The sequence below is a fragment of the Lampris incognitus genome, chromosome 8, assembly GCF_029633865.1.
Source record: "Lampris incognitus isolate fLamInc1 chromosome 8, fLamInc1.hap2, whole genome shotgun sequence".
In the NCBI taxonomy this organism is placed as follows: domain Eukaryota; kingdom Metazoa; phylum Chordata; class Actinopteri; order Lampriformes; family Lampridae; genus Lampris; species Lampris incognitus.
In genome coordinates, this window is record NC_079218.1 from 18232120 (window position 1) to 18248884 (window position 16765).

Below are 16765 nucleotides of genomic sequence, written 5' to 3' on the forward strand. Positions count from 1 at the left end.
ATGTTTGTAACTCACAAGAGTCAGCCTTGTGCATCTGAGTAGATTTATTCATTAATTTACCAACTTCATCCTGTTCAGGGTTGCGGGGACTGGATATATATGCATACACTATGGCATCTTGCCACGCTCCTGCATCTCTGATGAGCATTGAACACGTAGTAAATACGCCTCTCTTCCACCTTCTTTCAATTAACACAGGAGAGTAGGAGTAATCCCGGTAGTTAACCGTTCATTAAGCCTTTTAGGAGGTAGAGATCTATATGTGGAGATATATTGGTCTGTTGGGGTGCACCTCCATCATCTAAATTGACAAAAAGAGCAATAAAATCGAGTGCACCCTGCACAACGCGCTGCTGACCTGTCCGAGCAGGTGGGCTGGAGGACGGCGCAAATTCTCGACACCCAAAGTGCAGCACACCACTGGACTGACAATGACACACCTCCTACCTCACACCTCTCCTCCCAATTCAGTGCCCGGCAAAGTCACCAAATCACCAGTGAGTGTAGCACATGGCGAAAAAAATGAGATTGCGCCTCAGGAAAATACCACTTGGCAGGCGAAAATCCATATTTTGTGCCACACGCCTCTATGAAAACAGGGCTCTAAATGTCGGTTTGTGAGTCAGTGAGTAAGAAGCCAGGGTCATAAGGTGCTTCGCATCTAAAAGAAAAAACAAACTGAAGACAATACGAACTAGTCGTTCACACACTAACACACAGTGTAAAGTGTCTGACCTGTGCTTGCTGGGGATGAAGCCAACCTCCTCAGCTTCATTCTGAGGGCTAACCCTGCGGGCCTGCCACCACTCCTCATCCCCACAATCCAACACGTGCAGCACATCCCCGAACCTGAAGCCCAGTGCCTGACTAAGGAAGCCACAGTCTGCAGTCTTGTCATAGTCAAAAAGAGCCCTGAATGACAGAACAAAGCAGTAACCACATAAATACATCCTGTTGACTCTCAAAATAGAAACAGAAAATGGATAATGTAATAAAAAAAACTACTTATCACTACTGAGTAGTGTCGTGCTGTAAGACTGGTATGTATTATCAGTGATGTAAATTCTGAAACCTAATATAGAAGCCTCTCTTTGGGTTGCTCCTTAGAGTTGTGGTCCCAGACCCCATACTGCTGTTCATCAGCTGCTCCCTCAAATCATGGATCTTAGCCTCAAAACGGCTATATTCTGAGAATAAGAAATACAGATCGCGTTAAGATTGCACTGCTGAAAAATGCCATATATTATGAATGCAACGGAGAAAAAAAAGCACAATGAAAAAAAAAGACTTGATTCAATACAGTTCCTGAAACAAAATGGCTTTCATTGGAAATGAAATTATGTCAGCCTATCAGCAGACTTATTATTGTTTTAAGGAGAGATTCAAGAAGAGCTTTTAAGGCGGGTACTACTTTGGGGGATCATACACCGATCAGCCAAAACATTAAAACCACTGACAGGTGAGTGAATAACATTATCTCGTTACAGTGGCACCTGTCCAGGGGTGGGATATATTAGGCAGCAAGTGGACAGTCAGGTCTTGAAGTTGATGTGTTGGAAGCAGGAAAAATGGGCAAGCGTAATGATCTGAGTGACTTTGACAAGGGCCAAATTGTGATGGCTAGACAACTGGGTCAGAGCATCTACAAAACAGCCGGTCTTGCAGGGTATTCCCGTATGCAGTGGTCAGAACCTACCAAAAGTGGTCCAAGGAAGGACAACTGGTGAACCGGCAAAAGAGCCATGGTCACCCAAGGCTCAGTAATGCTCGTGGGGAGTGAAGGCTAGCTTATCTGGTCCGATCCCACAAAAGAGCTACTGTAGCTCAAACTGCTGAAAAAAATAATGCTGGCTATGATAGACAGGTGTCAGAATACACAATGCATCACGGCTTGCTGTGTATGGGGCTGTGTAGCTGCAGACTGGTCAGAGTGCCCATGATGACCCCTGTCCACCATCGAAAGCGCCTACAATGGGCACGTAAGCATCAGAACTGGACCATGAAGCAATGGAAGAAGATGGCCCGGTCTGATGAATCATGTTTTCTTTTACTTCATGTGGACGGCCAGTTGTGTGTGCGCCGTTTGCCCGGGGAAGCGATGGCAACAGGATGCACTATGGGGAGAAGGCAAGCTGGTGGTGGCAGTGTGATGCTCTGGACAATGTTCTGCTGGGAAACATTGGGTCCTGGCCTTCATGTGGATGTTAATTTGACATGTGTCACCTACCTAAACATCATTGCAGACCAGGTGCACCCCTTCAAGGTAACAGTATTCCCTGATGGCAGTGGCCTCTTTCAGCAGGATAATGCGCCCTGCCATACTGCAAAAAATGTTCAGGAATGGTTTGAGGAACATGACAAAGAGTTCAAGGTGCTGCCTTGGCCTCCAAATTCCCCAGATCTCAATCTGACCGAGCATCTGTGGGATGTGCAGGAAAAACAGGTCCAATCCATGCAGGCTCCACCTCATAACTTATAGGATTTAAAGGATCTGCTGCTAACGTCTTGGTGCCAGATACCAGAGGACACCTTCAGAGGTCTTGTGGAGTCCATGCCACGACAGGTCAGAGCTGTTTTGGCGGCACGAGGGGGACCTACACAATAAATAGCCAGGTGGTTTTAATGTTTTGGCTAATGGGTGTATGTCCATGGTAACACTACTGAAGTTAGTAAAAAGCTTTGTCAATGTGATGCTGTTTTATCAAATGTGGGCTGCCCCGAATTGGCCATGGATGTCTTCACAACAGCATATTCTTTGCAATAAAGCACATGAAGTGTGGTATATGTGGTGTATTTGTGTTGCATTTCTGACTTTACCATCTGGCCTGTACTGAGCAATGATGGTCACTGTCTGGCCAGCATTCTTCAATGCTGCAGCTGCCTGTTCGTGTGTGGCCATGCGCAGGTCAACGCCATTCACCTGAAAAACAGAATGTCACTTTGTAGTGTGTGTCTGTGTGTGTGTGTGTGTGTGTGCATGTGTGTTCAAATTTCATGAAAAAAAAAATCCCCTTACGCTAAGGATCTGATCGCCTTTATGCAGCTCTCCACTGAGGTCAGCAGGACCCCCTGCTAGAATGAAGGAGATAAAGATGCCCTCACCATCTTCTCCTCCCACAATGTTGAAACCCAGCCCGGTGGAGCCTCGATGGATTAGCACTCTTCGAGGTTCCCTGATGGGGAACAGATCAGAGGGAGGGGATAGGAAAAAAAAAACAAAACAAAAAAAAACAAGCAATGGTTACATGAACGATACTATACTAATCCACCCATTGTCTTTCCCTGCTTACAATAATTCAAGGCCAATGGGGATTTGGTGGGGTGGTGGGAGTGGGGAAGCCTATCCCACTATGCATTGGGAGGAAGGCTGGGCAATATCCTGGATAGGTTGCCAGCCCATCATGAGGCCCACATGTGCACAATCATATGCACACCGTTTACACTGATGGGCAATGTAGAGTCACCAGTTGACCTCACATGCATGTCTTTGGACTGTGGGATAAAACTGGAGCACCTGGCCTAAACCCATGTGAACATGCAAATGGCACACAAAGGGCAACAGTGCTAACCGATAAGCCACTGTGTGCATCCACTAATACTAATACTGATAATGACTAACTAAGACTAATACTCCTAATCATCACTGTCCTGCCTTGCCTTCTCCTAGTGTTACTATTACTGCAGAGAGAAGGAACCAAGTCAGTCTATTAATTATATATGATAGATAGATAGATAGATAGATAGATAGATAGATAGATAGATAGATAGATAGATAGATAGATAGATAGATAGATAGATAGATAGATAGATAAGGAATCAGGAACATTTAATTTGTCCTTTCACTTCATGAAGTTGCGTACATGAAATGAAATGAAATGAAATGCCGCTTCCCCCAGCTCACAGCAGTACAACACAAAGGCAAAGACACATCCAAAAACTACAAGAACACACATATCCAAACTAGCACTTATATCAAAACTAAAAAAAAAAATCACTGTCCAAGGGAACAAATTCCAGCCAGGATGAATGTCGGAACCACCGGTCTACATTGGCTAGCAGTTAGCTTAGCCCGCCCCGCTTCCACGTCCTGTCAGACCAGGCTCTCCCAGCCGATCCAGCACCAGCTCTCCCAGCCAGACACCCTCGACACACCTCCCCGCACTCCTCATGACGACATCAAAACACCACAGTCAACGCCAGGTGAGGCCGTCACCAGACCACCCTCGTTGTTATTGGAACTGCCGGTCTGCATGGGCTAGCAGTTAGCTTAGCCTGCCTCGATCTCCCAGCCGATCCAGCACCAGCTCCCCCAGCCATCAAACGAAGACAAAACTTAGACGCAGACGTGGACAAAGACACCGCATGGAGGGTACTGGGTGAGGCCGCCGCAAATGTGAATTCGCGCCGCCATCTTCCGACACCGGCACTGGGTGAGGCTGCTGCAAACGCAAATTCGTGCAGCCATCTTCCCGCACCGGAAGCGGAAGATAGATAGATCGATAGATCAATAGATAAATCGATAGATAGATAGATAGATAGATAGATAGATAGATAGATAGATAGATAGATAGATAGATAGATAGATAGATAGATAGATAGATAGATAGATAGATAGATAGATACTTTGTCATTGCCATGCAACAATGTTAGCGGTAATTGTTAAAAAGCTTTTATTTAGACATGGCTGAAAACCTATGCGTTTTGGTAGAGGCCGTTGTCACACCCTGACGAAGACTAAGAACACATGAGGTGTTTCTTTACCTGGGCAGGTCTTCATCTGCCATCATGCCGTGCAAAACAGGAGAGAACCGGCTAGGCGAGGTGGGAGTAAGAGCTTGTGGGTAATCTGACCCAAGGTAGTTGGGATGACTGAGGTCTGTGTCCATATGCGAATATGCTGGAGAATACAGACAAAACCAGAAGCGGTAAAACACATGAGGAGCATTCAAAGATCGTGCTAAAGGGGGCTTAAGCCTCTAGCTGTTTGGGTTGCCACTCTCAAGGCACCGTTCAATAAATTGACCATTCAGTTAAAACAATATAGAATATGTATGAAACAATAGTTGCATAGTGCTCGCTCACCTAAACATGTAAGAATTTGTGGGGGACATTTTTATCTTTTGCCCCGAAATGTCGGACCAGCTCCTGCATCAGACAGTGGATAAATAACCATCGAAACTACAGGAAAGGGGGGAGAGAAAGTCCTTACTGCTGGTGAGGTCCGGAGGGTTGTAGGAGTTGGTCAGATACAGGTTGTTGGGCTTGGCCACCCTGAGGTAGACCACCTCGGCTGTGTTCTTCAGAGCCCCAACTGCGTCCTCATGCATCACATCTTCCAGACACACATTGTTCACCTGATGGGTCACAACAAGCAGAAAAGTACAGTCAGCGGTAGCCATTATAGACCACAGCTATACACAAATCTGCATCCAAGCATGCTGCTGCAAGAATCTTGGGGAAAATAGTACCATGACTTTCTGAATTTCTGATATTGCCACACTGGCATACTCCCCTGTTTCCTGATATTGGTAGTCCCATGCTGTGTGTATGTATGTGTGTGTGTGTGTGTGTGTGTGTACATGGGTATGTGCACAAGTGTGTGACTGGAGGCAGATTTTGCATTTATAGATCTATTAAAACAGTATATATATATATATAGGCGTATGACTGACACAGGGAAAATATACTGATGATGAATTTCATTTGGAACAAAATTAGTAGGCGTTTGCTATCACATATCATTCAGAAGTAAAACCTGTTAAGACACCATTTATTAGTAAAACAAGCACCATTTTGAGGTTGCAGGTATTTTACTTGCCAGTCACCTGCTTTGCCACAGTCTCACCACTGTCCAACAGATGGCAGTGATACTACTTGACCCAGAGTGTGTCAGTGCTCTGGCTGATCATTTATCCCAACCAACACATCTATTACCATATTAATGAAAGTAATCTCAGTCCGTGGAAATTACAGCTGTAATTTATCTTGGCTCTTAATAAATCTGTGCTGCCGTAGTACACACGATGAGTGTGTGTTTCTGTGTGAGTGTCTGTATCTCTGTGGGATGTGTTTATGTTTGTGTGTATCCGTGTGTAAATGTGTGCGTGTGTCTGTAGCCACAATAATGCGTTCAAAGGCGTATGGATGACTGACCGCTAGTATTTTATCCCCGATCTGCAGACGCCCATCTTTGTGAGCAGCCCCGCCCTCAATGATCTTGGTGACATAGATACTATTATCTCCTGGTATATGCTGGTTCCCCACCCCTCCAGCGATGCTGAAACCTAAACCTGAGGGGGAGAGAAGAAAAAAAAAGGAGAGAGACGTAGGGAGGGTATTAAAGAGGCAGAGGTTACAAAAGAGCAGCTATGCTAATTCCAGATGACAGAGCTAAACTGGGTATTAAACATGCATGCATGTGCTCACACACAAACGCACACAGCCGCACACTCCCAGCTACCTTTGGGCCCTTTGATGAGTTTTATCTCAGTGACTTTCTCTGCAGCTGGCTTCCTGCGAAGAACGTAGAGGCGGACGATAGCACCTGCCTCCTTCAGAGCCTCCACTGCTTGGCTGTGTGTCACCTCCCTTACATCCACATCATTCACAAACAGGATGCAGTCGTTCACACTAGGGAAGGTGAGAAACCAAGACATTACAGTGAGACGATGCTTGTGTGAAGGCAGTTTCGGTGTTATGGTAAAGAAGTACGGAGGCCCAGCAGCAGTCAGTGTCCAACGTTAGCTGCATTGGGGGTATACTGTCCCCAACTGCAATCAGCCTTTTTTTTTTGCCATGAAATTCCTGTAAAATAAGAGTAAAACAGAAAAGAAGACCTTTTGCTATTGCACAGCAGTTACTAGCTGATAATGTGTCTATGTGGAAGCAGTTGTTGTGAATGAGGAAGGGCTCCAGTGAGGTAAATACTGAGATCTTGATTTTAGGGTATGCAGAATTAAAATCTTTAGACAGACATCATTTTTCTTGAAATGCTGACTCTGTTTATTGTAGTGCAATATTGCTATCTAAAGTCAAGCTTAAAATTAAAATCTGAGCATTTGAATTATGTGTGTGAAAAATTTTTTTGCACTGAATTAACTCGAGATTGTGAGAAATAAAGCAAGGGAAACATGGAATATACTAAGCAAATGATGGCGAGACAATGCACAAAAATTTATAAGTGTGCTGGGTGAAGAATATTTTTTAAACGTCTTTAATAAACCTAATTGAATAATTGAACCACTGGATAATAAAGAATGCATGCAAAGCAAACAAATATAGGGCACGCCAATTGCAGTTACGTGCCTTCAAATACCCCTATTTTTAAGAATTCCTTTCAAAAAATGAAACACAGTGGACAAATGTCAACTCGAATTAAGGTTTCGATTGTCGAGCTTGAGGTGGCGTATTTGAGACATTTGTTTGGAGCAGTCAGAATAGACCAAAAGAAGCCATACATATATTCAAGCAAATCAGGTCATCCATCCAGCCAAGCCGCTTATCCCTAGTGGGGTCGCGGGGATGCCGGAGCCTATCCCAGCAGTCATTGGGCGGCAGGCAGGGAGACACCCTGGAGGCTGCCAGGCCATCACAGGGCCGCCACACACACACACACACACACACACACACACACACACACACACACACACACACACACACACACACACACACACACACACACACATTCATACCTAGGGACAATCTAGTATGGCCGATTCACCTGACCTACATGTCTTTGGACTGTGGGAGGAAACCGGAGCACCCACAGGAAACCCATGCAGACACGGGGAGAACATGCAAACTCCACACAGAGGATGACCCGGGATGACTCCCAAGGTTGGATTACCTTGGGGTTCGAACCCAGGACCTTCTTGCTGTGAGGCAACCATGCTAACCACTGCGCCACTGTGCCACCCTAATCAGGTCATCTTTCCTTGAAATACTGAAGTCATCCCAGAGGGATGGTGATGGGCCAACTGTAACGTGACGTGTCTGATGCATCTCCTAATGGCTTACTTATTGTAGTTAACAGTTAACTGGATCACAAAATACAGTTCTGTGCCTGAAAGAACAATTTAAAGAATAAAAGAATTATAAGTGCTATTACTATTTCAGAAGCAGGGGACACACTGTCTGTTTGTGATAGACAGCGAGGTTTTCCTTCAGAATCAGATCTCACAAGAACTATTATGGAGTTTAATATTGTAAAGTGAAAAGACTTGCCAGTGAAAAATGTGCATACCTGCTCTGCTACTAACACCTGTATATTACTGCTACTCAGTATAAATGGGGCAATATTTCAGAGTTTATGGGATACCCACTTTTGTTTGAGGGGAAAATGCAAATCAAATAAAATACATGAATGATATAAGGTCTTTTACCATGTGAAATTGCAGGACCAAGAAGTCAGACAGGCAAAAACAAAGACGGAAAATAAAACCATGAAAAAACGACATGAAATTCGATGGCTGAGAACATTCTGATTGAGGCACCCTGGCCTTGACTGAGGGGCATGCTTGGCCATTCTCAATTATTAAGATTTGATGCTGCTTGGGCTAGACATCCTCTCAGTTGCTCCTCTGGACTAGCTGGGCTTGCTGGTGGGAAAACATCTGGCCATTTGGGCGAGCAAATGCAAAAGGAGGCCGTGCAGAGAGAAATGTAAAGATGGTTGCACTCTCCTGTCCTGACACCCCTGCTAGCCAAGACATGGGTACTCTAAATCCCCAATCTATCCCTTGGTTTTTTTTATGCAGGCTGAGCGTATGTATGCAGCTTTACCTTAGCCGCCCATCTTGAGCAGCAGCTCCTCCTGGTATGATCTTGGTGATGAAGATGCTGGGGTCATCACCCACATGGGGATTGTCTGTTCCCCCTGCTATGCTAAAGCCTAGCCCTGAGTTACCCTGCAATGGCAAATACAGACAAATACATGTGATCACAGGTGCTCTCCATGGTGGCGTCGGTCATTTTATCTAATAATGGTTCCTGGTTAATGGTTTGCAGGATTTGCAGCATTGTCACATGTATGTTAATACTAGTTAAACTGGTTTACAATGCTATATTCAAGTAAAGAACACTGTATAGTCACAAAACACCAGAAGTGACCAAAAATTGACCATCTGTCATGTGTCATATATAAATTAGGGGCGTGATGCAAGGCAACATAAACTGTGTTTTTCTTTGTTGAATCACATCAGCAGCTGATGAACGCACGACGCACGAAACAAGCTTGTACTGCTATGTATTAAAAGTTGTTTTTTCCTACATTTATGTTGATATTCCGCTCCTTATTTGTTGAGCACTTTTGTCAACACCATTGATGGTTTCCGGAAAAAAAACAAAAAAAAAACGCTATATAGCCAGTCATCCATTATCTGAACCGCTTATCCTGCTCTCAGGGGTCATGGAGATGCTGGAGCCTATCCCAGCAGTCATTGGGCAGCAGGCGGGGAGACACCCTGGACGGCCATCACACAGGGCCGACATAGACACACACAAACACACACACACGCACACACACATTCGTACTTAAGGACAATTTAGTATGGCCGATTCACCTGACCTACATGTCTTTGGACTGTGGGAGGAAAGTGGAGCCCCCAGAGGAAACCCACGCAGGCATGGGGAGAACATGCAAACTCCACACAGAGGACAAACCGGGATGACGCCCCCAAGGTTGGACTACCCCGGGGCTCAAACCCAGGACCATCTTGCTGTGAGGCGACTGCGCTAACCACTGTGCCACCATGCCGCCCGGCAATATATATATATATATATATATATATATATATATATATATATATATATATATATATATATATATATATATAAATAATTTTTTTTCCGGAAACCATCAATGGTGTAGATAAAAGTGCTCAACAAATGAGGAGCAGAATATTAAGATAGATGTAGGGAGAAAAAAACGTTAATACATTTCAGTACAAGCTTGTTTCGTGCGTCGCGCGCTCATCAGCTGCCAATGTGATCAAACAACAAAGAAAAACACACAGTCAATAAACATTACGTTACCCCACAGCATTCCCCTAATTTTGGTGGACAGCAAACAATGACAGGATAGAAAACATTTGAAATTTTACACCCAAGGCGTAGGTAGTCACAATGCACACCAACCAATGGGGGGGATAGAAAACATTACAACCAATGGGGTAGGGGTTGGGGCTTGTTTTTTAAAAAGCAAGGATTTAAAGGGCCAGGGCCCTGTTGAAATAGCATACATTTAAAATATAACAAGATAATGTCAGATGGGGTAATTTAGTGGGGTGGTGTTGGGGCCCAGTTCGAAGGGCAGGCAGTTAAAATATAAAATACAACATCTAATAAATGTCACATGTGTATTATCTAATGGAGGGGGGTAATAAAGACATTTGACTTGTAATTACAAAGCAGATATTTTTTTCTCTGTCTACAGCTGGTGGCCAATTCATTTCTACTGTTCAAGGTGGACATATCAGGCTTGCAAATAATGAAATATTTCTCTGCCAAACATGGGTTATATCTTTTGCTGTTAATTGAATATGCATTGCTCTTCATGAGGACATACCATGAAATAAGAGTAATTAGTATTCTTGTCTACCTATGACCAAATGTGGCGGCTTAATGCCATTGCATTTCTTTCATGCTCATTCCTGAAGCTACTCATATGGGCATTAAACCTAATTTTAAAAGGGCCCTCTGTCAGTCCAACGTAAGTGTCCAGTTTGCAGTTGTCTTCTTTTGTCACCGACGCCTGGTAGATGACTCCCTCCATCTGGCATTTTCCTTCAACAGGACACGATGCCTTAGCAAGGCAGCTGCAGTTGGAGGTGTTTGGCTGCGTTGAGGGGGTCTGTGCCTTGGCCATGATGCTTGAGTTGTGGGATGAAATAACCTGCTGAACACTTGGCATGCAGCTGTAGCTCATTTTGATTGTGTTCCTGTTGAATATGTTTCTTAATTGATGGTCTGGGGTAAAGCACTCATCCAAAGATTAAAAAATAGTTTTCCAATATTAGAGGCCACGGTGTCGCTGTATGGAGAATTACTCCAGGTGATGCTCCGCCTTCTGCTGCATTTTTTTTGTTTGTTTGTTTTTTGCTGGCGGTTGCTATTTGATGGTGGGTTGTACTAAAGCCCGGAATTATATTCACATTTTTGTAAGGCTTCTTGGTATGGGGGCTGCTTCATTAATGATGGCTTCACTGGATGATAAACATATGAGTCTCTTATTTATGCTCACTGGGATAGTTTTCAAGATGGAGGGTGGATGATTGCTTTCTTTGTGGATGTATTGCAGTATATTATTGGGCTTCATGAATGGCCTGGCTTGTATATACCATTTCTTTTCTTTTTTTTGGGGGGGGGGATTTTTCCCCCTTTTTCTCCCAAATTGTACCTGGCCAGTCACCCTGCTCTCTGAGCCATCCCGGTCGCTGCGCCATCCCCTCTGCCGATTCGTGGCGGGGGGGCTGCAGACTACCACATGCTTCCTCCGATACATGTGGAGTCACCAGCCGCTTCTTTTCACCTGACGGTGAGGAGTTTCACCAGGGGGACGTCCTACGTGGGAGGATCATGCTATTTCCCTTGGTTCCCCCTCCCCCCCAAACAGGCGCCCCAACTGACCAGAGGAGGCGCCAGTGAAGTGACCAGGACACATGCCCACATCCGGCTTCCCACCTGCAGACGTGGCCAATTGTGTCTGTAGGGATGCCCGACCAAGCCGGAGGTAACACGGGGATTCGATCCGACAATTCCTGTGTTGGCAGGAAATGGAATAGAACGCTACACTACCCGGGCGCCCCGTATGTACCATTTCTAAGGTCTAATGCAGGGGTGGGTAATCTTATCCAGAAAGGGCCGGTGTGGGTGCAGGTTTTTGCTCCAACCAAGCAGTTGCACACCTGTGTCTCCTAATCAAGTTCCTCAGCAAAGACTCCACTGGTTGATTATTGGGATCAGGTGTATAACTGCTTGGTTGGAACAAAAACCTGCACCCACACCGGCCCTTTCTGGATAAGATTGCCCACCCCTGGTCTAATGAGATGTCGGGGAAGTCAATCTGGTTTTTGTTAGCCTCAATTGAAATTTTTAGTCCATTGCTTGCGAATATACTACACATTTTCTTTTTTATTCTCTTGAATTCTCTTGCCGGTTTGTTGCAGATTGCCAGCCTGTCGTCTCTATTGAGCCTGACGTTGATATCTAAGTCCTGTAGTTGGGACAACAAGTACAAGCCCACTAGCTCTCAAGTCTCTGCCCCGTCGAACCTGCCCATGGTCACGTCAAATTTACTGCTACCTTGCTTTTGCCATGGGTTTCCCTTGTGGTATAAAATTGACTCTTTAGCATGGGCTATTATGTCTCTGTCTCGATCGGATATTGTGGTATATGCTGAGACAAAATCAATAGCTTTGTCTAGTAGCGCTTTAGTTATTGAGGGGTAAAACTCACAAATATCAAAGCATATAAATGTATACCTGCTCTTGTCATGTGCCCCTAAACTATTCCAATACTTTGTTGGTGTTCTTCTACTGATTTAACGGGACCCCCTTCAGAATCTTCCTATTTATATTTTAAATAAAACATTTTTTGCTTAGCTTACCTATTTCGGGTTTGGTGGGGTTGATAAACCTACATGTTGGTTTGTTTTTAAATTTTGGTTTGTGGTCTTTCAGGGTAATAAAGACTGGCTTCCGGGCAGTGACATCAAAGCGGTCGTCCAATTTCAAATCCGATGCAATTTTCTTTTGTCCTTTATAGTGATGTCTCTTTCGATGGATTTTGCAGCCTTCTTGTACAATTTGGTGATGTGCTATACAGAAGACTGTCGTATTGATCGGGCGCTAGCTTATTAAAATTAGAAGTTTTGTAGGCTGCAATGAAGCGCTTATCACCTTCTTTTATCAATCTTGTATCTTTATGGAGTTTCTTCTGGAAAGCTTTGTTTGGGCGTTTAATGTGCTGAAGGATTCTGCGCATACCCTCCCCAAGCCTGTTTCATGCCATAAGTAATCATCAGCTGTCAGTATATATATATGATCGCTTATGGCATGAAACAGGCTTGTACTGTCCATTAAAGAATTTACTTCAATCACTGGATTTATATATATATATATATATCCTCTTGAGACCCAGCAATTCATTTTTGTCCACTGTAGTGGATGTAGCGTTTTTGCTCATATCTCTCATACTATACATGCTATTGTATTCAGTCCTGTTTTCCCTTAAAGAGGACAACTGTGCCTTTAAAATGACGTCACATGTGAGGGGGTTGTCCACTACAGCGGACATGTTGTAAACTTTGATTAAAATCAAGTTTTAACACGTTTTTCTTTGCAATGTGTGTTTTATCACCCCAACACTTAATTTATGTACAAAAAAATAGAAATTAAACAACATTATTTTTCCTGGGTCTCACTCTATATAACTTGGCTAAAAGAAACACTCAACGGTAGGAAAAGTGCTCAACAAATAAGGAGCAAAAATAATTCAGTGATTCAAGTATGATACAAGCTTGTACTGTCTCAAAAGAATTTACTGGAATCACTGAATTATATATATTCATGCAGAAATGCAAGTTTAAACTGACAGATGTGAAGACTCACTCTCTCCAATGTGATCTCCTCATACTCGATTTCCCCCTCTGTGCCATTCACCTGCGAGAATAAGACGTCATTATTCCTGTTAACTCTAATTCAGAGAGAGAACCATTTCTAACAATTTCTACTCAGCCTTTAGTCAAACAGACCATTAGACGTGTCCCTACCAGAAAGATGGTCATGTTCATGAGTTTATAAATAATGTAAAACACTGAATAATTAACAGATGCTAAAAAAAAAACATAAAAATGGCATAATACGAGCGAAAAGTGAATACCTATAAGTAAAAAGAGACAACTACTTTAAAGGTACATTCCAGATGAGTAAATCATAGATACATAAAACCAATATAAATGGAGAGGAAGCAGATATTTCAGTTTAATTTCATTATGGAGGTCATTCCTAAAGAAGAATATGCAGTTCTCTGTAAGAAAGCATTAGAAACAACCCAGTCGGGTACCTGGCTTATAATTAGCAACACAATTCCAACTGTCTACTTCACCTTCCGGCTGAACAACCTGCATGCACATAAGCTACACCATTGCAATTAAATAATCCCCAAAGGAGGAGAGATGTAAGGAACTTCGAATCTGCATGGTTTTGGTATCTGACCTAGAAAACACATTTTGAAAGCACTGTAGTGGTGCAAAAATAGGAGCATGTGATGATGGGCTTTTCACAGAGAGAATGGACTCCAAAAAAAAAAAAAAACCTCTGCATGTTTAATAAACCTTAATTGTGAAACTTTAAATAAAATGGGATCACTGATAATATAAGCAGCAATTAAAGGCAGTGCCTATATAATAATGAGTTGAGCATCATAATGCAACGCGTAGAAGATTAAACACGATCCTTACATATGGCGAGCCATCCAGTGTGTCAGTGTTCACCACCACTGGGGGAGAATTTCCCTAAGGGCGGAAAAGGAAAGGAGAGAGACATTATTAAGAAATAAGGAACTCTGAAGGCTATGCCGGTCCTGTATGAATCCTGGGTATATAGTATCCCTGGAAACCCCTCCCTCTGCTGCTTCAGCAGCCAGAGCCAAGAACGATGGCCATTTTAGCTCTGAGCTGTGACAACACCAGTCTCACCCTGCTAAAGGATGGAGTGCCCTGCCAGAGAGCCATTTGTTACTATCCACCGACGATGGACATGCAAACCACTGACGCTGGTCCCTGACCTCTTCCCCTGACCTTCGATCATGGATGTAACATGGCATAATTACCTTGCTATAGGTCGTGTTTTCGTTTCAGCATATGTATACACTGTGGATGCTGCACATGCCAGTTTTTTTTCTTTTTTCATTTCCCCCCCTTTTTCTCCCCAACTGTACCCGGCCAATTACCCCATTCTTCTGAGCCTCCCCAGTCGCTGCTCCACCCCCTCTGCCGATCCAACGAGGGCTGCAGACTACCACATGTTTCCTCTGATACATGTGTAGTCGCCAGCCGCTTCTTTTCACCTGACAGTGAGGTGTTTCGCCAGGGGGACGTAGCGTATGGGAGGATCACGCTATTCCCCCCCAGTTCCCCCTCCCCCTGAACAGGCACCCCGACTGACCAGAGGAGGCGCTAGTGCAGCAACCAGGACACATACCCACAGACACGGCCAATTGTGTCTGTAGGGACGCCCGACCAAGCCGGAGGTAACACAGGGATTTGAACTGGAGATCCCTGTGTTGGTAGGCAACAGAATAGACTGCTACGCTACCCGGATGCCCCCCCCCCACGCATGCCAGTTTTGCAGTTTTGCATGTAGTGATCACTATGGCAATCACTAAACAGCCATGCAGAAATGGCATGTACAGCACGCCAGTGATTGTGATAATGGAGGTGTCTGTACCCAGAGTCACGCTGGACTCGGGGCAAAGTCGGCGGACGTCAAGGAAAGACACCAAGGTCATGACAGGTACAATAAATGGTCCCATCATCTATGAGGGTACAATGTCACAATGAACGTCACGTTTGTTTGCAAGTCATCTTTGTGGCTCTTCTCTCATCCTTCTGCAGACAGTCTAGAGACAGGCTGCCGTACTGATGATGTGCACAAAGTATGGAGCCGAAGAAAGCTGAGAAACAAAGACGTGTCACCCTCTCAGCATCTCATTTATCAAGAACAAAGCGATACAATAAGTGACAAGACAACAAGTCAATGACAGGACAGGCTTGTTGGCATTGATATGGTATAGCTTTACCTGCTCTCTCTCCCTCTGTCTCTCTCTGTCTGTCTGTCTCTGTCTGTCTCTCTATCTAATCTTTATACCTCCTTTTTTTCAACGCTTATTCATATGAAGATTTATTTGGGGCATTACGTTTCTGCCCTACATCTTCTGTGCATCAAAGCCATCTTATGTCTTAAATTGCAAATACACCGTTCTGCACTCTTCTGAGTACAAACGCCGGGTCCGCAGCGTCTCCCATTCCCGCTCTAAATGCCCCTATTTATTTGTGTCATTGTTTTGTCCCGGCCTGATTAGCATGGGGAAGACACTGTGCATCTCAAGTGCTCACAGAATGGCAAACAGCAGCGGCAGCATAAAATCAGCCCGTTGACCTTCACAGACCTGACAGCTCTACTACTACACATGCCACGCACGCACGCACGCACACACACACACACACACACACACACACACACACATAGCTCCCTTTCAACACTCAACACTTTTGATGTTTAAAAATAAAACAGCATCTTAACAGTCTTCTCTAATGATAGTGGACAAGCATACTTTTCCTCAGACCGTCTTTCAAATCTCTTGATTATTTCAGTGTTATCAGATAAGCCGCGAATTAAACGACTGAAGCTGCTCTGTATCATTGCATGTACTAACAGTAAGGATGACGAGTTTTCCCCCTGAAATCTTGGGGACTCTGCTCATGTCAGACGTTGGGCCTGATTGTGTTGCTGCTGAGTCCACCTTGTGCACTAAAACCCAACTTGGCATTGTTATGATGCATTAAGTATATGACATCACGTCAACATTTTCAGGGAGAAAGATAGCACATTGTGAAAAAATTTGAACATTTTCAAAACTACTAAATACAATCTGACGCTGGCATGTGAGTAATGCGTGAAAAGAAATGCATTTCTTTTGAAAATGAGAGGAAATGCTTGACAAATTGGGCTCTGTTTTTGTGAAATTGGGCGCAGAACAATTTCGG

General features: G+C 44.1%; 1 protein-coding gene across 2 annotated transcripts in view; it reads right to left on the reverse strand.

Annotated features, from left to right (window-relative positions):
* LOC130116915 (disks large homolog 4) overlaps nt 1-16765 on the reverse strand; it is a 67803-nt gene that overhangs the window by 5250 nt on the left and 45788 nt on the right. The window contains exons 3-13 of one of the 2 annotated variants that reach the window (XM_056285017.1): nt 14459-14512; nt 13608-13658; nt 8782-8906; nt 6461-6630; nt 6154-6290; nt 5210-5354; nt 4762-4897; nt 3017-3173; nt 2818-2920; nt 1073-1187; nt 736-912 (exon numbers count right to left, since the gene is read on the reverse strand). In XM_056285017.1, the coding sequence (XP_056140992.1) occupies nt 736-912; nt 1073-1187; nt 2818-2920; nt 3017-3173; nt 4762-4897; nt 5210-5354; nt 6154-6290; nt 6461-6630; nt 8782-8906; nt 13608-13658; nt 14459-14512 (1370 nt within the window). The remainder of the gene's footprint in view (nt 1-735; nt 913-1072; nt 1188-2817; nt 2921-3016; nt 3174-4761; nt 4898-5209; nt 5355-6153; nt 6291-6460; nt 6631-8781; nt 8907-13607; nt 13659-14458; nt 14513-16765) is intronic. The other variant, XM_056285018.1, reaches the window with a different exon arrangement.